General features: G+C 37.0%; 1 protein-coding gene across 1 annotated transcript in view; it reads right to left on the reverse strand.

Annotated features, from left to right (window-relative positions):
* Window positions 1-22,555, reverse strand: part of LOC123514378 (trafficking protein particle complex subunit 12-like) — a gene marked incomplete in the record, with an annotated part of 139,140 nt that overhangs the window by 23,683 nt on the left and 92,902 nt on the right. Inside the window, 3 exon segments of the mRNA XM_045272261.1 lie at window positions 3,644-3,790; window positions 10,458-10,545; window positions 15,842-16,005. Of these exon segments, the coding sequence (XP_045128196.1) occupies window positions 3,644-3,790; window positions 10,458-10,545; window positions 15,842-16,005 (399 nt within the window).

A 22,555-nucleotide genomic window follows, 5' to 3' on the forward strand; every position in this document is an offset into this window, starting at 1 on the left:
AATTATCAAAGAAAAATGGGTTAAATTTCTAGAAGAGGAGCAAGTCATATTGAACAGACAATTTGGGTTCAGGACAGGGAGATCATGTGTATCAAACTTATTAAGCTTAAGAGATATTGCAGGACTGGAAAACAGAGATGGATGGGTGGACACAATATACCTGGATATTAAAAAGGCTTTTGATAAAGTCCTTCATGAAAGACTACTTTGGAAACTAGAGAACATAGGAGGACTGAAAAGAACTTTGCTAGAATGGACAAGAGATTATTTGAAGAACAGGGAGATGAGAACTGTGATCAGAAATACATACTCATCTTGAGGTAAAGTAACTAGGGGAGTGTCACAAGGATCAGTATTAGCCCCCATTATGTTTTAGATTTATGTAAATAACATTCACATTGGGTAAACAGTTATATACATTTATTTGCTGATGATGCAAAGCTGCTAAGAGTTATCAAAACCAGAGAGGACTGTCTGCTGTTGCAGGAAGATTTAAACAAGATCTATGAGTGGAGCAAAAAGTGGAAATTGGAGTTTAATGCCAAGAAATGTCACATAATGGAATTAGGAAAGAGTAAGAGAAGACTGGTATGGAACTATTTGATGGGAGAGGAACAAATAATGAAGACTAAAAAGGAAAAAGATCTGGGAATGATCATCCAAGAAAACCTGAGCCCTGTAAAACACATAAGCAAGATATTTGGATTATCATATAAAATGTTGACTAATATAAGAATGGCATTTCAATACAAGGACAAATATATGATGAAAGAAAATCATCACAAGTATGATTCGTCCAAGGCTGGAATATACAGCAGTGGTGTGGTCTCCGAGCTCTAAAAAGGATATAAGAAAATTTAAAAGGATACAGAAGATTGCTACAAAGATGGTGCCAGAATTAAAGGTCCTAACATATGAAGAATGACAGAAGGAAATGGGACTGCCAAGCTTACAAGATAGAAAAGAATGTGGGGTCCTAATAACAATGTACAAGATAGTCAATGGGATTGAAAAGATAGACTAAGAAGACCTGGTGCTGTTGACAGAAAACTGTTATCAACAAGTACAGGATAGCACAGAAGAACTAGAGCAGGAGGTGGAGGAAGTCATCACACTAGGAAGATACAGTGAAGGGGGTAGGAGACCAATGAAAGTGAGAATGAGATCCTAAGTGGCAATAGAGGAAATTATGGCTAGGAAAGGGAAGCTGACTGATGATACTGAACACAAGGATATATGGATAAAAAGAGATATGAAACTAGAGGAGAGGGAAAAGGAGAGGAGAGGGAAAAGGAGAAAGTGCTAAGAAGTGAAGCTAAGGAAAAAAAACTGAAAAGAACAGAGATAGAGAAGAAGAAATTTACTGGAGGGTTCTGGATATGAGACTAAAGAAGTGGTACCTATGGAAGAAAGAGGAGGTTGTGGAGGAAGCAAGACATTAAGATTGACTCATACTAATATAGATGGGTTGTTATCAAGCATGTTGGAGGTTAGGGATTATTTGAAAGAGAAAAAGCTGGATGTGATGTGCATTGTTGAAACAAAACTAAGAGAGCAGATCCATGTTAACTTCAAAGATATAATACCTGGAGGAGAGACAGGAAGGATGAAGGGGGAAGAGGGGTGCTAATAATGGTTCGTGATGTGTGAAAGATGTACAATATGGAGAGGACAAAGTGGAAGTAATGGGAGTAACAATCAAAATGAAGGAACTGAAGAAGAGAAAAATTATAGTTACATATGTTCCACCAAAGACTAATACATGGGGATCAGATGAGCATAAAGATATGCAAAGAGAGGTGATTAAGTGCCTAGATTACATGATAAGAAGAGACAGAAGAATACTTTTAGATAGAGACTTTAACTGCAAAAAGTAAACTGGAGAGAGATGGAAGTAATGAATAATGCTGGGCAGTGGAGCGAGGAAGTGTTGCAGTTGAGTATGGTTAATGCAATGGATCAGTGGGTGGAAGAGTCAACTAAGTACAGGGGGAAGAAGAACCATCATTGCCCCTCCAATCATACAATAACTTAGTCCAATGGGGAAAAGTGATCATGTGACATTAGAGATGTAAATGCAGGAGGTAGATGGGATATGTTACAGAGATGACTATAAAGGAGAGAGATTAAATTATGCAAAAACGGATTTTGAAAAATTAAGGATCTATTTTGCTGATACAGGTAACTCTTGATTTACGCGATAGATGCGTTCCAAGAGGCGTCGCATATATCAAAATTCATGTAAAATAAACTTGTAATTCTCATAAGAAACAATAGATAATAGGGGGGATGCGAGATGTTGTAAAATAAAAATTGTACAAAATACTCTATTTATTTGGCTAAATCAACATGTTTACTATTTACCATTCTAAATACTAGAAGTGTATTTAAAGTAAAGGGAAAAGCAAGAAATAATAAAAGAAAGCAAAAAATAATACGAGAAAACAACAAAACAAACAATACATAAACACAACACTCACTGAGTCACTGCCTTCACCACTCACACCACAGTTAGTCACCATTTTCCTCTGAGCTTTTCCACTTTATCAAAAATCCACTTATCAAAAATAACCCCACAGTATAAAAGTAAACACTAGTAAAAAAATAAATGCAGGACACCAATGTCTTCACCCTTCACAAGCTCTCGCTGTCGCTGTCCACTCTCTGGTGCGCAGTTTGAAATTGCGTCTGGTGCTCAGTTTGAAAGTGCGGTTGGGCCAAATCGCATATAAGCAAACCAATCGCACGAATTTAATCAATTATAATATTTTTTCGGTCGTGTATTAACAAAAATGCGTAAATTAAACATGCGTAAATCAAGAGTTACCTGTATTGAGTGGAGTAACATTATGTACAGAAAAACAGTACAAGGGAAATATGACATATTCTTATAGATATATAATGAAGGAGTAAAAAAAATTGTACCTGGTTTATAGAGTTAAGAAAAAAAAATACATGCTTGGTACAATGCTAGATGCATACAAGCTAAAAAGGCAAAAGATAAAGCATGGAAGAAACTCATAAAACACGGAAATGACTATAACAGACGGCAGTACAAAGATGCCAGAAATTAATATATTAGAGTAAGGAGAGAGGAAGAAACTTTGAGAAAGATGTGAATAAAAGCAAAGACGAACCCAAACTTTTCTACAAGTTTATAAATGGCAAAACAAAGAACAAGGAAACAAATGAAAAAGTAATTAAAGAAGGGAAGACATACTAAACAGAGAAGGAAATATGTGAAATAATGAATGAGAGGTTCAAAATGGTGTTCACTGCAGAAGAAGATTTCACAGAACCTAGTAGGACATTGCATTGCCAAAGATTACAGGAGATTGCAGTGCACTAGTAAGATATTGGAAGATTATTGGATAAGTTGTATGTCAGAAAAGCAATGGGGCCAGATGGTATATCAGGCTGGGTATTAAAAGAATGTAAAGAGCAACTACTGGGTCCAATTTGGGAAATAATTACAAATTCAATAAATGAAGGGAAAGTTCCATTAGAACAGAAGAGCCAATGTAATTCCACTTTAAAAAATTCAGACTATATTGGGAAATTTGGATTATTAGGTGTTTTGACTAATGGACTTTTACTGTACTAGCATTGCATCCATATCTAAAACAATATTTCTTGCCCTCACTTTCAAGCTGACTGCACAATTTGTGATGGAATACATGACCCGGTGTCTTCTGGTCCTCCACAACTTGAGGGAGTCATCGCGCATGTTGTTAGTCATCTCCAGGCTGGTGCCATCTTCACTGAGACCATTATTAAGATTCTTTATTATCTGAAAAAAAAAATAAATAAATAAATAAAATAAATAAATAAATAAAATAATGATAATAATTAATAAAAAAAAAAAAAAAAAAAAAAAGAATAAATAATAGAAACAAAATATAGAATATTCATAGTCACTGAGCAGGTCACATGTATGATAGGAAAATGCTCACATTAAGAAGAAAGATAACTGACTTAAGAAAATCCAACTGATAACACAATTTTATCTAAGCTTTTAAGAAAAAAAGTCCACTGTAGCTATCAATTTACTGGTATTATGAATATGATAAAAGTCTTGCCCAAAGTCATGACTGCCTCCATCTACATCATCATTTGTGTGGAAAACATTTTTTGTTTATGTAAGAGGGGAAAGCTGGCCGAGAGAGAGAGAGAGAGAGAGAGAGAGAGAGAGAGAGAGAGAGAGAGAGAGAGAGAGAGAGAGAGAGAGAGAGAGAGAGAGAGAGAGAGAGAGAGAGAGAGAGAGAGAGAGAGAGAGAGAGAGAGAGAGAGAGAGAGAGAGAGAGAGAGAGATAGGCCCACTTAGTTGCCAGTCCCCTTGCAGGTCTGAAAGTTAGTCAAAAGATAGGGACAAATGTCTTCAAATCTCCTTCCCAAATGAAGTCAAGTCATAGGAAGTTGGAAATACAGAAGCAGGCAGGGAGTTCCAGTTTACCAGGGAAAGGTATGAATGATTGAGAGTACTGGTTAATTCTTGCATTAGAGAGTTGGACATAATAGGGGTGAGAGGAGAAAGAAAGCCTTGAGCAGTGAAGCTGCAGAAAGATGGAAAGTATGCAGTTAGCAAGATTAGAAGGGCAGTTAGCATGAAAATAGCATTATGTAGAAGATAGCAAGAGTTGCAACATTCTGGCAGTGAGAAAGAGGCTGAAGACAGCCAGTCAGAGGAGGGGAGTTGATAAAACAAAAGAAGCTTTTGATTTCATCCTATCAAATAAAACTGTGTGAGTGGAACCCCTCCATACATGTGAAGAGTACTCCATACATAGAGTACAGAAATAGCAATTGGGGGTGTGAGAAAATCTTTAGAGATGCCTCAGAACACCTAACTTCATGGAAGCTGTTTTAGCAAGAGATGAAATGTGAAATTTTCAGTTTAGAACACGAGTAAAGGACAAATCAAAGATATTCAGTGTAGAAGAGGGGGACAGTTGATTGTCACAAACTTATTGCTGGAAAACCACTCTTCACAATAAGCCCTGGAGACATGCTAACAAACTTTCAAAGCAGCATTATGTGAATTTCACAACACAATTCACTATTAAGTAAAAATCACAAGCCACTTCCCTGTACAAAATTTCAAACACTCCACAAAAGGGAAACCAGCAACAAGTCTATATCTTCTGATCACCTGAAGGAGCACCACAAGATGCAAACAGACAGGTTTTTCAAGGTTATATTACTTGAAGAACTGAAATGCTTATAAGAAATTATACCAAGTCTTTCTCTGGTAGAAGAAATCTATCATTGCACAAAGTTACCATCTAACTGTGCAATTTTAAAAATAATGTTTGCAAATATAACTTTCTATAGTCAGTTCCATCAATGAAGTCTGTTTAGGGTGGGACAGGTAATGTTGTTTACCTCTGGCCATTCTGCTAAAATTCATCTTCATACATGCATCTCTCTCTTATTTCTCATCCATGTGTTATTTGAAAGTGATATTTTATGTATGCTGTATATAGTAGGGAAATCCATATAGTACAATGAGTGTTGATGTTTAGGATTATAACAATGATTTATATAAATTCCATGACATGTGGCAGAGGTTTTTTCAAATGTTACCACAAAGTGGTGGTGGCAGCTGGTGTGTTCCCTTGGGTCCCTCATCAAGTCATGTCAGGTCACGTGTCATGGCTCATGCTTATTTCTCTGGCCACTGCAAGATGGGCTAGACCGAGACTTTTACCTTATATAAGAGGTGTGGAAAAAGAAAAAATTAATAATAATAATAATAATATATATATATATATATATATATATATATATATATATATATATATATATATATATATATATATATATTATTATTATTATTCATTTTTACTTTTTCCACACCTCTTACATAAGGTAAAAGTCTCGGTTGTAGATTCCATCTTGCTTGGTGGCCAGAGAGGAAGTAAAGCATGAGCCATGACACGTGACCTGACATGACTTGATGAGGGACCCAAGGGAACACACCAGCTGCCACCACCACTTTGTGGTAACATTTGAAAAAACCTCTGCCACATGTCATGGAATTTATATGAATCATTGTTATAATATATATATATATATATATATATATATATATATATATATATATATATATATATATATATATATATATATATATATATATATATATATATATATATATATATATATATATATATATATATATATATATATATATATATATATATATATATATATATATATATATATATATATATATATATATATATATATATATATATATATATATATATATATATATATATATATATATATATATATATATATATATATATATATATATATATATATATATATATATATATATATATATATATACAGTGGTACCTCTAGATACGAAAGCTTCTGTATAAGAAAATTTCATTTTACGAAATGATATGCGAAGATTTTTTTGCTTCATAATACAAAAAATTACTCATCATACGAAAGATACAAAACAAAACTCGAAATTCCTGTGTGCAGAAAATTTTTAAATTCTCACCATTTAGAATCTGAAAAAAAAAAAAATAAATAAATATTGTATTTTATAGCTTGCAAGACGCATCTTAACAACAACCAAACAACACTCCTGAGGCACTGAGGCAGTGTGGTGCCCCAGCATGCAGTCAGCTGATCGTGCAGTGCTGTGCGCAATCTGTTGACCGCGGTTGTTATTGTTCGCACTCCAAAGCAAATTTCGTCCTCCAATGCAAGAAAAAAACAAAATAAAATTTTTGTTTGTTATCCAAGTTGTTTGTACTCAAAAGCGTTCCTACTCCAAGGTACCTTTGTGTATATATATATATATATATATATATATATATATATATATATATATATATATATATATATATATATATATATATATATACGGTGGTACCTTGAAATACAAGCTGCCTGAGATACAAGTATTTTTTAGATACGTGCTACAATTTGGTTATTTTTTTTATTTTGAGATACAAGCAAAATTTTGAGATATGAGTCGTGATTGGGGATGTTGCCGCTAAACAGCTGCTCGGCGCATCGGTCCAGCCTCAGCTGAGCTAGTATCTACGTGTTTCTTATGGATCTCATACACTATGATTATTCTTTCATAATTTTTGCAGTAATTACTGACCTTTTTAATTGTCTAAAGAAAGTACAGTTTTAATCTATGTTAAATGTTTACGTGTGAATGGTGGCTGCATCCTTTCAACCCTCCCTCCCTCCCTCCTCCTCCTCCTCCTCCTCCTCCATCATTTACCATTAGCTGAAAACATGTGTCTTTAAGGTAAGAACAGTAAATAAACTTTTAGTGTTATTTCATATATTTTCATGCATTGATAAAGTATGTATGTATGCGTAACTGAAAAGGCAAAACAAATTTCTTCTATCTCTGCCTACCTCCTCCACCGACGCTTATCATGGAGATGGGGGGAATGTAAACAAACCTCTATGCTGGCTATGGCAGGGTGTCCTGGCTCTCTCTCTCTCTCTTACTTAAAAGTACAGTAAGCCCCCACATTTAGCGATCCTATTAGTCTGCCGAAACCATCGCTAAATTGGAATTTTGCCAAATTTGAATACTATTTTAAATAGGGAAAAATACCAATCAGTCTTTTGTCTGCCCAAAGTCCTCATTTCGAGTCCCCATTTACAGCTACAACATCGCCACCTTCATGAGAATCAGCACCCCCCGAACCACTAGTGGAGGCCATGGTGATAGTGAAACTTGCTAAATAGCGAGGATGGGAGCACAAAAAATCAGTTCACTCGCTGGATTAACACACATAATAGCTCAAGTGTCGAGCAGGAATGCCGGAGGCACTGTGGGGCTGACGTCACGGCCAAACAGACACGCGATTGGCTCAGAGCGAGCGGGAGGTGGGACAGTGTAGCGCGGTACATTCGCTAAATATGAGAGAAAATAAATAAGGGCTTCGCTAAGCTGGATTTCGCTAAATTCGGGGTTTTACTGTACATTTATTTAATGAATAATTTTCATAGAATCATCAATGAGCTCTTCTGTGATTATTAAAGCAGCCAGTCTTCTGTGGGTGGATATATTTGTACACTCCAGCTGACTGACAGTCCCAAGTGAGGGTTGGGAATGTGGTAGGGTAACTTTCCGTGGAATGCACCCTCCGAGATTAATACACTTCATAGGAGTAGTTTACCTATTTATATTATATTTTCTTATGTTTCATTATGTTTCTGTGTAATAATTATTATTTATAAATACGTTTTTCTTACCTGAAAACATGTAAAAAAAAAAAGGCGTGCTCTTTTTTGGAGAGGCTGGAAGGGATTAATGGCATTTCAATACATTTTAATGGGTAAAAAATGTTTTGAGATACGAGCTTTTTGAGATATGAGCTCTGTTACTGAACGAATTAAACTCATATCTCAAGGTACCACTGTATATGTACATATATATACAGTAAACCCACGCACTTAGCGAATCTCAGCTTGGCGAAATTCACTTTTGGCGGTAGGGTGGCCATGGACCACCAAGTGCACGCTTGGCGATTTGAATTCAAACTTGGCAGTCCCCTGATGGCGGCACAGCGAACCACGCGGCTCCATGGTGACGTCAGACCTCTCTCTAAACCTATCAGAACGCAGTGTGAGAGTCCCTTCAGCCATTTTGTTTGTGCTACCCTCTGTTCTACTAGCGTGAGAACAAATCCTAGCGATTTACCGTCAACATGGCCTCTACCAGGGCAACAGGTGGTACTGGTGGGGGTAAGGATAATGGTGGTGACGGCAAGGACGAAAGTGGGCGAGGGAAACGGGTGAAAAAACGGGAGTTACAGCCTTTATATCATGTCTTATTAGCTTTATTTATTGTTTATTGGTCTGTTTTGTACATGTGTTCTAGTATGTGAAGGCAAAAGATTTTATTTCAACTCGAAAGATTGCATTTTAGTGGTCAAAAGTGGGACTTTGGTAATGATCAAAGACTGATTGAGGCATTTTTTAAGCAATTTATATGGTATAAAGAACTCGTGCTTGGCAAAATTCGCATTTGGCGGTAGTTTTGCCAGACTAATTAATTCGTCAAGTGCGGGGGATCACTATATATATATATATATATATATATATATATATATATATATATATATATATATATATATATATATATATATATATATATATATATATATATATATATATATATATATATACTACAGGCAACACCCACTTAACGAAGGTTCACACAACAAAATTTCGCTACAACGGAGGTTTCATTTTACTACCATCTGCTCGTTTAATGAACACCAAACTCGCTTTAACGAAGTTTTATCCAGGTAATTTTTTCCAAGTTTGAAAGCCCCGCCGTATCATGCAAGCCGACAGGCTTTTGAATACACCAGCGCCTCATGTGGACAAAACATGCACCACTCACTGCCCCTGTTCAAAACAATAACAGCGTCAGCTGCAGCTCGTCTTCCCTCGCTCAATTTCCCACCAAAACGCCCTGCAATGTCGCCTAGCGTTACTAAGAAAACCAGGAAGTCTCTTACTCTCGAAGTGAAGCTGGATATTGTTCAGACACGAGAGAGGCAAGAAAACTAATAGCATTGCTTCCCACCATCTTGACTCCATCTACTGTCTCTACTACTTTCAAGTCAGCAGACTCTATTAAGAAGGTGAGACCGTATCTTCCTTGCAAGCTACAAGAACCACCTGAACTCGTGACTACAATGGATAAAATAGAAAGCCTTATGGAAATGTAGTACATAGGTTTTGTATGTGATACAATGATGCGCCCTTTGTTTACATTCCACAGGTTGCCGGTTAGTGTCTTTTCCGTTTCACTCTCCCTCCCTTCATAAATTTAAGATCATCAACATTATAACGTTATGTACATACATACATTAGTGTACATTATAATGACTTAAATTAAACTGCCTAAATGTTTAACTTTATAATTTTTACTTTCATTAAACCTTTCACTGTACTATGATGCACTCTCGCTTTGTTTACTCTCAATGGAAGTTCAGTCAGGAGTCAAACTTGTTATAATTGGTTTGCTTAATGAAGGCTTTTTTTGGAACATAACCTCTTCGTTAAGCAGGGATTGCCTTTATATATATATATATATATATATATATATATATATATATATATATATATATATATATATATATATATATATATATATAGAGAGAGAGAGAGAGAGAGAGAGAGAGAGAGAGAGAGAGAGAGAGAGAGAGAGAGAGAGAGAGAGAGAGAGAGAGAGAGAGAGAGAGAGAGAGAGAGAGAGAGAGAGAGAGAGAGAGAAAACAGGTGGCTTATGGATAAGCAGGTAGGGAGTTAGTTTTAATATGATAATTGGCAGTCGATCTGGCAGTGCCGCACTCATGGGAATTCCAGAATCTGCCACACATAGAATGGACTTCATAGATGGAACTGACTCTAGAAAGTAACATATATCATGAAATAATATTGCCACTTACTTCATTGCACGTCCTCAGCAGAGCATTAAGGCGATCAAGTGCCTGCGTGTGCTTTCCTAAGTGCTGAGGAAGTTCTGCCACTAGTAATCTGGTATGAAAATAGTTTGTGTAAGCTGGATGGATTATGTTGGTTTTGCAACTGTCATACAAGATAATTGCTGAAAACTATCAAATTTCTATTATTTCTTTATTAATTAATGATAAGATTTGTGGATATATTTCAGTTTATAAGTAACTACTAATATGAACATGAAGTTGACAAAAGATAATAATTTGCAATATTCATTGTGCACTTAATACTCTGCTAACTATACAATACATAGATTTTATTCAAAATTCAGCTCTTATATGTGATACAAGTGAACTTTGGGTCTGTCTCCCTATGAGGATCCCAAAAGCCATAAATATTACAAATTGTGATGACTACTCATTAACCACAATTTTCTTAACGATATTAGTATTGATAGCTTGAAAGCAATTTTTTTTCAGAGAGAAATGGCAAAACTATAATCAGCCTATCATTTGTATTGATTGGTATTTTGCATAAACATTATCAAAATTGATTAGCACTGTAACTACTAGGCCTTTGCAAGCTACCCAGCCTCTGGGAAAAATTCATATGAAATTCATTAGGAGGCTCTTAAACATTTTTGCCTAATTAAGGGGCCTTTGATCACTATAAGCAGTCCTATTCTTGGATAACTGCATATCTCTCCAACTGTTTAACTTCAATGCCATGCTTGATATTTATGACTTAAGTAACAAATATAACTGAGTGTAGAAGCTGGATGAAAAATTTATATTGCCGATGTGAATGATGAAATTTTGGATTTTGAATCCCCGACGCACCAATACTCATTGTGCATCACTATCAAAACATATTTAGCCATTTAATCTTTTCAAACTCCTTCACCTCAAGGGGTGGGATGGACAGAAACTCTTAGGAGTAAGGGTGAACGGGATTAACCTTAATACTGTCTAATATAATATGGTAGGAAAATTATCTGTACCAGATGAATGTCTGTGTGGAAATGGGTTTGTACTTTTGTGTACTTTCCTAGAATATAAAATGTTCCTTTGATGAAACTAGTGGACAGGAGTGCCTAACTGACAATGGTGCAGTGGATGAGAGATTAAAGATGGATGTACTGGATGCCACAGTAAGGGAAACAATGTCTGAAAGATTATATAATTTTGCTGTTGTTAATAGAGGATAAAAGGTAAGAATGTTAGTAGAACATGAGTACAGTAATGGCTAATAAAAGATTGGACAGGAAAGACATATCTCCCAACATTGAGGAGTTTTAACATTTTGCCAAAAATAGTTTGATTTACATAATCAATTTTGCAGGTCTCCATACCTCTATCATGTCATACTATATAACAATACACATACATCCTACGTCTTCAAATTGCCCCCAAAATTCAAACCTCAACATTGAGATGTATATCTGGCAAAGTAAGGGAAAGATGTAACTTTCAGCATGACAGCATGCTGTGTTTGGACAGCTGCCTAAGTGTAAGTGTAGTGTGAGTAGCTTCCTATCTGCTCTCTATCCTAATCTACAATACTTACATTTGTTACTCTAACATAATTTCTCTATTTTCCTTTAGTTCTTTTCAATAGTTCTTTCATTCCTACTTTCTCTCTTTCCATCCACTTCTTCAGCATCTTTAGTGTTACTGACACTATTGATATGAAAATCTCCAGCAGTCACTAAAAGATGGATACACAATATTAGGACCAATGCACCCTAATGTATTTTGGGTGACTAGTAGCTCAAGACTTGCCTTACATTCACAACTATGTGTATGTCTAGCTGAGAATACAAAATCACTGATACCTTGGTGATATATTATGTATAAATCAGGGAAAATAATATGCCCCAGAACCTTATCTACCAAGGCTAGAACATCTGCACATGCCATACCCAGCTTAGAAATTAATGTATTCAAAAGTATAGCGACAATAGTAACAATAAAAGCATGGTATAGAAGGCTTGGGATAGGAGGAAGAGAAATGTATGATGGACTCCTAAGACTGAGAAGGTTATGAAAAAGAAGAGTACAATAATGAAATTTTACAAAAATACATGCCAAAATAAATGGAAGTAAAGGGAGGAATAGAGATAAATCTTTGAATAGGGAAGTTAAAGAGGTAATAAGGCATAATGATGACAACTGAGAATATGAAAATGACTACAAAAAAATGGAATTCTTGTAAGTACCAAGGAGATGAAGGATGTGTGGATAAAGGAATTTTGACCATATAAGGAATGAGAACACAACAGGGAAAGTGGCAGTATCGAAGATGGATAAGGATGCAGATAGTGAGCATTTATGTAGAGAATAATTGACAGTAGGAGATGAAGGAAATGATGACTTAAAGTAAAGTGAAGAAAACTGCAGGTATGAATGGAATAACATGAAATGAAGATGAAATAATAATGGATTGGATGCTTCTAATATGTGAAATGACATGAAGGCAATGGGAAATATGCAATGGGTGAAATGAGTGGAAGAAGACAGTTACAGTGGCCACAAAAAAAAGTACACATCACTGAATTTTGGTTAGTAAAACTATAGAATACAAAATAAGCTGTTTTTATTTACAATTTTATCTTACAATTAGTATCTGGAGAAGTAGGAGGCATAAAAGTAGATCCATATCTTTTTCAGCTCCTCTGTCAGGTCCCTGTTGCTGCTGAGGCACGAATTCTCCAGTTTGGTCTTCACTACATGCTAGGTGTTTTTTGAGGGGGTTGAGGTCTAGGGAGTTGCCTGGCCAGTTGAGAACACAAATATTGTTTTTCACCACGAACTCCTTGACAGCCTTGGACTTTATGCACAACTTGCCACCATCCAAGTTGTGCATCAAATATTCCACTTCATGAATGGTCAAAATGTCAGCATGTGCTCCTCCAAGACCTCAACATAATTAGTTGACTTTATTGTCACGTTCTTAGGAAGAAAGTAGAGTTCAGCAGAGGCCTTATGACCAGTGAATGCCCCTCACACTATAACACTGTCTGAGTGTTTGACTGTTTTGACAGTGTAGTGAGGGTCATAACTGGACATGTTACTGAGCCTCCTCATGACTTTGGAGCTGCCCCTGACCAGCTGGAACGTGCTTTCATTGCTGAATATTACTTTCTGAAGGTCTGCCGATGTCCACTCCTTGTATTTCCGGCAGAAATCCAGACGTCACTTCTTCATAGCCTCTGTCAGAAGCAGCTTCTTAGCAGTGCAGCGTGCTGGCAATTTTAAGTCCTTCTGAAGGTGGTGCTGAATAGTTTGCACCAAGATCTTCTGCAGGAAGTTGGGGTGTTTCTCTTTCAGGTTGACAGCTGTAATTGAAGGGTCTTCCTTCACTTCCCTTCATTATGCCAACTTTTATCTTGAAGAGACAGCTGTGCATAACCTATGATAATGAATGTGGGGCATCTGGTAGCACGTCGAAGTTGGCGCACAAGTAGAAAATGGGGGCGCTCAGGAGCAGAAACCCTTTCTGTAGAAGCGCTGGAAGTATACTGAGGCCTGGTGTGGTAAGAAACACTGAATGGAGGCAGGCTCTAGCTGACAAACACCATCACTAGCTCTGCCCACTCTGCTGGTGGTGGGAACACAAATAAACACAACACGGATATTTGTGTGTGTACTTTTTTATTGCGGTGATTTTTTTTTTTTCTTCAGCCACTGTACTGTGTGTATTGTACCCTGTCTAACTGTGGCTTATAACAGACACTCCTACTGCTAAGATAGCCACTTTACAACATCTCCAGCTTAGGAATTGTTTACCCAGAGAGGACTTACTGAATGAACTTAGTGACATGGAGCTCATGACGAGATACTGTTTAAACCATGCAGGTATTCTCTTTTTTATGATCTAGTGAGGAAAGTCTTAGCTACAGACTGAAATAAATATAGAACAATACATTTACCCCCCAAAACTGAAGTGATCATAATGCAAGGTACAAGGAAAAGCTACATAAAAATGCAGTAGCACAGTAATTATGGCAATGGGATCATAAAGAGCCATCACATTTGAAAACCATATTTGTTCAAACTGATGTGCTCCTACAGGATCACATTAACCCTATTTCAAAGACTGGATTTACTTTCTTATCTACTGTGTCTCTTCTTCAAATATAAAAGAAATATGTATAGAAGCTATAAATTAGCAGCAATAAATAACAGCTTTTGGTTAATCTTTTAGTATCTAGAACTAAGTGCTGTACATATATAGAATAAAGTTATGATAAACAACTTTGCTCATAACTTATGACACATGTACAACTTATGATTGATATTTGAAGTTATGATACACATCTGCCAAACCTACAACATATATCATAACTTTGTGAAGAATATGGCCCGGAAGACTTGGACATGGAAAAGGACCAGAATAGGGCATAACATTCAACTGTGCTGTAAAAATTAGTTATTTGAGAGAGGCCTTTTGAGTGACAAGATGGGAGGATGACTGCAAAGAAAGTGTGTCTGAGAAATGTTCAAACTGTTAAGTGGTGGAATAGATAAAAAAAAAAAAAAAAAAAAAAAAAAATGCCATGATAATATTAAAAGAATGAAAAGCCGAGTTTCCAAAATAAAGTACATGTGACTTCATAAATGAGGAAAGCTACTTAGAAGAAGGGTTATGCTAAAGGAGTAGATTATGAAAGAGTAATATGTTGGTAGAGGCCACATTCTTACACAAGCAAGAAGGGAATGTTTGGATATGAAAAGATAGTGCTGTAGCCATCCCCTTGGAGGAGTGAGGTATGAGAGAAATATATGGTCCAAATTCCCAAAGACCACTTCATTCATGGACAACCCACATGGAGGAGCAGCAACTAGACTAATAGTTATCAACAACTCACAATTACATGCTGGGAATAATATCACAGAAACAGTACATGTACTGCAAAGATATATAAATATAGACATTATTCAAGGGACAAACAAGTTAATGAATTAAGTGTCACCCATTCTGATAATCCTGTTTTCTGTTTGTAGTACTATACCAGAAAACTAGATGTGAGCAGGTCTGTTGTAGCTTGTGAATACAAGATGTAAGTTAAGATGAACAACATTCAAGTTTTCCTTTGAAACAAGTGAAGGTACTATCTACTATCAGGCTGACCAAAAATTTGCAGTTAAATTGCATTAAAGTACATGTAAATCTGTAAAAAAATGACAAAGAAAACTTTACATAATTCATGAAAGTGATTGCCACATTGTTGAAATTCAGAAACTCTCATTCAGTAGTTTGAAACTTAAATTTATTCTTAATAGAGTATTTAAAGCTTAATATAGTCACAAGAAAATATGAGTCTACTAGTATCCATTAATATCAAATAAACAAATGAGATCATGCTACAGACCTAAACCCAAATGGCACCATGGATCCTTTCCGGCCTCCATAGAGCTCAGGGTAGAACTCAAAATACAAGTCTGGGGCATCAAGGTCATTGAAATACTGACATTCTACTTCTGCCAAAGAAAACCTGCGAAGTTTGACGAGCAGAGCTATTCTTGTGAACCACAGCTGTTGAAGGAGAGAAATTAAAGTATTTAGGTAATTTTATGCAACCATGATTCTTTAGTACTCTCACTGGATTGTTCTAATGCTTTATCACTATCATTATTAAGGACTTCCTTGAAAAAAAGTTGGCCATAACTGATTACAACATAAATGTTAGTCATTATCTTTATATGCAGAGAATCTTCCTTCATCATTAATTTTCAATTCTTATGGAAATACTTTATAACTCTGAATTGCCATTACTTTGTTTACATACAGAGCTATGAACAACATTGCTGAAAGTTTACCAATTACCCCTCTATGAATTAAACCAACTGTATAATATTTTGTTTGTGTAATTCAACGTTGACATAGTTCCTTTCTATTTGTTTGAGCTAATTCAGAGTTCACTTAATTTTTTTTCATAATACTACACTACTCCTATTTCTACTACTTGTATCTGATGAATGTATCTGTAACCTGATTAAAAAATATGTAAGAGATGCATTGCATAAAAAGGCCACACTGAGATGCCAATCTCAAAAAAAAAAAAATAAATAAATAAATAAAAAAAATAAAAATGAAGGATAAGTGTTTTGAGGCTTCTCACTTGAAAGAGTTCAAGTAATAGGAAGGAAGATATATGGAAGCAGGTACTGAATTCAAGAGTTTACTAGAAAAAGAATAAATAAGTCAATATTGGTTCATTCTTAATTTAAAGGAAATTAGGAAAAAATGGTCTTGTGCAGCCAGGCCATAGAAGAAGAAACATGTAATTAACAAGATCAGAAGAGCAGTTAGTGTGAAAATAGTGATGGAGTATAGCACTTATTTCACATAAGACCTGTTTCTTCTACTATAGGTAATGAACACACAGTGTCCTTGTGTCTGTCAGTGACTAAAAAATCAACACCCCCCACACCCTGTGAGCAAGTCGATGCATTGTTTTTCCTGCAGTAGCCATCTTCCAAGGAATATACAAGAAGAAAGTTGTGGTGTAAGTTAAAGTTTGGAGGACAGCAGCGGTGCTGCCATCTGTTAACATAACATAACATATAACATAACATAAATAATAGGATAACAAAGGGCCACCAGGGCCCATCTAGGTTATCCTGTATCAGTCGCACAGCGACCTCGTCATCAGTACTTAAAGATACACTTACAAGTACACAATACATTATATACTAATTCTAAATATTTGGCCCATTAACAGGGCTAAGTCCTGCAGCGAATTCCTCTACAATCTGTGATCCCCATACATGGCGATCATGTCTTGTTTAACTATAGTAAATTTCTTATAAAAACTATCATGCAGCGCTATACATAATTATAAATCTAATAAATTAAAGTGCTTATCTAATCTGTTTTTAAACATTGTCAAACTAATGCTATTTACAACCCTCTCTGGCAATGCATTCCAGAAGTCTACCACCCTATGACTAAAGAAATATTTTCTTATATCTAACCTGCAGCCTTGCTTTCTAATCTTCCTGCCATGATTTCTAGTCCTATTTCCCTCCTCTAAGGCAGTGGTTCCCAACCTGTGGTACGCGTACCACTAGTGGTACGCGAGGGCCTTCCAGGTGGTGAGCACTTTCGGGTCATGAACGATTTTAGTTATTTTTACTTCACAAAATGTTTACTGCCTATGGCCCTAACATAAAATAAAATGATTTCCGATGTGCTGTGAGCAAAGTCATGCCCCGCATTGACCAGCTGGTGGAGAAGAAGCAGATGCAGCCCTCGCATTGAGTTGAATTTTTTTTAGTTCATTTGTGTGTTCTACTTGTAAAATTATGGTAAATAAAGTAATATCTGATCGAATTGAGTTTCTCTGGAACCAGGTGGTACGCGGCGACTGTACAGGACCTCCAAGTGGTACTAGATCACTAAAAGGTTGGGAACCACTGCTCTAAGGTAAAGAAAGATCTCACATCTATGTAGTTTGTATCTGAGAACATTTTAAATAACTATCATATCCCCTCTTATACATCTCCTCTCAAATGAAAACATGTTTAATTCCTTTAATCTATCTCTATACTCTAGGCATTTTAATGCTGGTATCATCCTAGTTGCTCTTCCCTGAACTGCTTCTAACATGTTGATATCCTGCCTATAATGGGTTGACCAGGCCTGTATGCAATACTCTAAATGGGGCCTAACATAGGAATTATATGAGCTACGCACCACTTCCTTACTTTTATAACTAACATTTCTATTTATAAAACCCAGGATCCTATTTGCCCTATTTCTTGCTTCTAAACATTGCTTTGAAAATTTCATAGTCCTGTCTATCACTACTCCTAAATCCTTTCCCTCCTCTACTGCCTCTAGCCAACATCCCTCCATCTCATAGCTAAAGTTTGTGTTGTCCTTACCTAATTGCATAACCTGACACTTTTTAGAATTAAACTTCATCTGCCACCTGTCTGCCCATGCTATCACCATGTCCAGGTCTCGTATTCTGTAATCGTCCTTTTCACCCTGTACTGCACATGCTATCTTAGTATCATCTGCAAACTTTGATACTTTGCTACTAATTCCTATATCTAAATCGTTAATGTACACCAAGAAAAGAAGAGGTCCTAGCACTGATCCTTGGGGTACCCCACTAACCACTTCCTTCCACTCAGACATTGCCCATTTAATACTACTCTCTGTTTCCTATCAGAAAGCCATTCACTAATCCAATCAACTAACCTACCCCCTATCCCATATAGTCTCAATTTGTACACTAGCCTCCTATGCGGTACCTTATCAAACGCCTTGCTAAAATCTAGATATATAACATCTATGCTATTTCCATCATCTAACTCCTTGGTAATATATTCTAAGATATCAAGCAAATTTGTAAGACAGGACCTCCCTGATCTAAAGCCATGTTGGGTATCTCTAATTAATCTATTCTCATTTAAATGCTCCCAAATACTACCCTTAATGATTTTCTCTAGTATCTTACATACTATACTAGTTAAACTGATTGGTCTATGATTATTCGCATTATCCTTCCTACCTTTATTAAATATTGGTGTAACATTAGCTAACTTCCAGTCCTGTTGGTAGCGAGCACTTTTTTTTTTTTATTTATACCATGTGGGCTTTCACAGGAATTTATGGGCTAAAGGAGATACTTTTTGAGTTACCTCCTATCTCAAAGCCCACCTGCTAGAAAACCGTTGCCCCAAGTGAGGAAGCCCAACCTACACTTGGACCGTGGACAGGATTCGAACCCCTGCGCTTGGAGACCCCTCGGACTCCAAAGCACGCATGGTTCCACTGTACCATAGAAAACGTTTTCAGGAGTAACTTATGAAGATTTTTCCCATGCTCCCCCTACCCCCTTTTCTTTTTCCACTATTCTATCGTGGTTATGAACTTAAAAAGCAACTAAAACATGCTGAAATATATATGTATATATATATATATATATATATATATATATATATATATATATATATATATATATATATATATACAGTAAGGTCCCGGGTTACGTCGGTCTCAAGTTACGTCAAACTCGTAGTTACGTCAGTCCACTATAAGGCAATTTAAGATTAAAAAAATTGAAAATTTATAAGTCATAAAGCGTGGGATTTATTGTTATTGTTGGTGGTTACCCGCCACACCGCCCGCCTCACGCTTGAATACAATAACACCCTGTCTCAGTTCCACCACACCATCGCCCCTGGCAAGAGTGTTATCCTACTTCTGCGTTTACTGACTCAAGTTCTTAGTATCTTGCTCAATGGCACCAAAGAGAAAACTCCTTAGTGACAGCAGTGATGCTAAGAAAAGTGATGCTAAGAAAAGCCCGTTACCATAACAACAGGGAGGTTGACGACCTTGAGGGCTCGCGCACCCATCACAACAATAACAAATCCGGAGCCTTCGCCTGGGCCACACGACACTCGCAGCTGACTTGCACCGTCTGCGCCTGTCTACTGATCCCTATTGCCCTTTCCTATTGCATTTCCTGCTCCGCTGCCCATGCTTCTACTCCCACTGCACTGCACTACGCTCCCAGCTGTCCGCCCTGGGCGTCACAACATTCGACCTGCCCACCCTCCTGGCAGCCTCAGGCGTCCACCGCTCTCGGCAATCTGCAGTCCTTCGCGTTTGTGGCCCTAATCAACAACAAAAACAAACTTGTGTTTCATATTCCTACATAGTTGTAAATAATATAACAATATAACCTTTAACTTACCTGAATGACCATAAACAATGATTGGTTGAAAACTCGATAATATGCTTTGAAATGTACAGAAACTCGAGTTACATATAAAATCAACTTATGTTATGTTTCAGGAACGTAACTCTGACATAAACCGAGACCTTACTGTATATATATATATATATATATATATATATATATATATATATATATATATATATATATATATATATATATATATATATATATACAGTAAAGTCCCGGGTTACGTCGGTCTCGAGTTACGTCAAACTCGTAGTTACATCAGTCCACTATAAGGCAATTTAAGATTAAAAAAAATTGAAAATTTATAAATCGCAAAGCGCGGGATTTATTGTTATTGTTGGTGGTTACCCGTCACACCGCCCGCCTCACGCTTGAATACAATAACACCCTGCCTCAGTTTCACCACACCGTCGCCCCTGGCAAAAGTGTTATCCTACTTCTGCGTTTACTGACTCAAGTTCTTAGTATCTTGCTCAATGGCACCAAAGAGAAAACTCCTTAGTGATAGCAGTGATGCTAAGAAAAGGAAAACCATTATGCTACAAGAAAAAGAGGATGTAATTAAAGACATGAGAAGGGAGGCAGCAGCTGTGTGTGAGGGAATGAACAAGAAAATGGGAAGCCCGTTACCATGACAACGGGAGGTTGACGACCTTGAGGGCTTGCACATCCATCACAACAATAACAACTCCGGAGCCTTCGCCTGGGCCACACGACACTCGCAGCTCACTTGCACTGTCTGCGCCTGTCTGCTGATCCCTATTGCCCTTTCCTATTGCATTTCCTGCCCCGCTGCCCACGCTTCTACTCCCACCGCACTGCACTATGCTCCTAGCTGTCTGCCCTGGGCATCACAACATTCGACCTGCCCACCCTCCTGGCGGCTTCAGGGCCACCCCTCTCGGCAACCTGCACTCCTTCGCGTTCATGGCCCTAATCAACAACAAAAACAAAAACAAACTTGTGTTTCATATTCCTACATAGTTGTAAATAATATAACAATATAACCTTTAACTTACCTGAATGACCATAAACAATGATTAGTTGAAAACTCGATAATATGCTTTGAAATGTACAAAAACTCGAGTTACGTACAAAATAGACTTACGTCATGTTTCAGGAACGTAACTCTGACGTAAACTGAGACCTTACTGTATATATATATATATATATATATATATATATATATATATATATATATATATATATATATATATATATATATATAGTACCCTCCCGAGTTTAGTGCTATCCGAGTTTCGCGATCCTCGAGTTTGGCGCTTAGTCCTAAATTCTTACCATCCCGAGTTTGGCGCTGTATCGCCCCGAGTTTCGTGCTGCTTTGACAAGTATCGGTCGCGTTTACTTCCGGGCGTCGTCACGTATGCTGCCCCAAGACTCCTGCAGTTGGCTGACTGAGCTGACCACGTGTGCACGCGTCCTTAGCCCTCTTCCACCAGCATCTTGATAGCTCTTATATGCAAGCTAATTGATTGTGATGTCAGGAAATAAAGGAGACACTGCAGCATGTGGCTCGAAGAAACCTACTTCGGCAAAAGGAAGCAGGCCAGAGAGGCAGGGTAAGAAGAAAAGACTGTTAAACATGAAGGAAAAAGGCGAAATGCTGGATAAGCTTGATGCTGGAATGGGACCTGTTGCCGTTGGAAACTTGTTCAACATTAGTGAGTCTACTGTTAGAGGAATAAGAGCGAAACGTGAGGAAATAAAACGTTTCCTGAAAGACGCTCGAGGGAGCTCTGTGATTCAAGTTGCTCACATCACGCATCCTACAAGCAAGTTGATGGTAACAACAGAACACTATTTGAAGAAATATATTGTTGACAAAAATGACCGAAATGTGTGCATATCTTCTGGTAAGGTAAGACAGAAGGCAAGAGAAATATATGCTGCAGTGGCACGTAAGTTAAACATTGACAATCCTCCACCTTTCTCTGCTAGTAATGGCTGGTTCTCAAGGTAAAAAAAAAGACACTCGTTCAAGAGGGCACGATGTCTGGGTGAAGCAGCAGACGCATCTACAGAAGAGGTGAAAAGTTTCATTGGTGTCTTGAAACAGATGACTGAGGGCGGCGGTTACGATCTCCGTCAAATATTCAACACCGATGAAACAAATTTGAAGGCTTTGCGCTAGAGGACCATGCCCCAGAATGAGATTATGTGCTGTTAGAGTTCTTATTATTTCTTTTCTCTTTTTGTTCTTTTCAATAAAGTGTGTATCCCAGTTTTTTTCGTCTTAACAAGAGCATTCTTCACTGAAATTGAATACACCCACTAATTTATCGGTATTTTGAAATAAGGGAGTAAAGTGGGGAGGAAAAAAAATCAGCTTCGTCCCGG

The sequence above is a fragment of the Portunus trituberculatus genome, chromosome 37 (genome assembly GCF_017591435.1).
Source record: "Portunus trituberculatus isolate SZX2019 chromosome 37, ASM1759143v1, whole genome shotgun sequence".
NCBI classification, from domain to species: Eukaryota; Metazoa; Arthropoda; class Malacostraca; order Decapoda; family Portunidae; genus Portunus; species Portunus trituberculatus.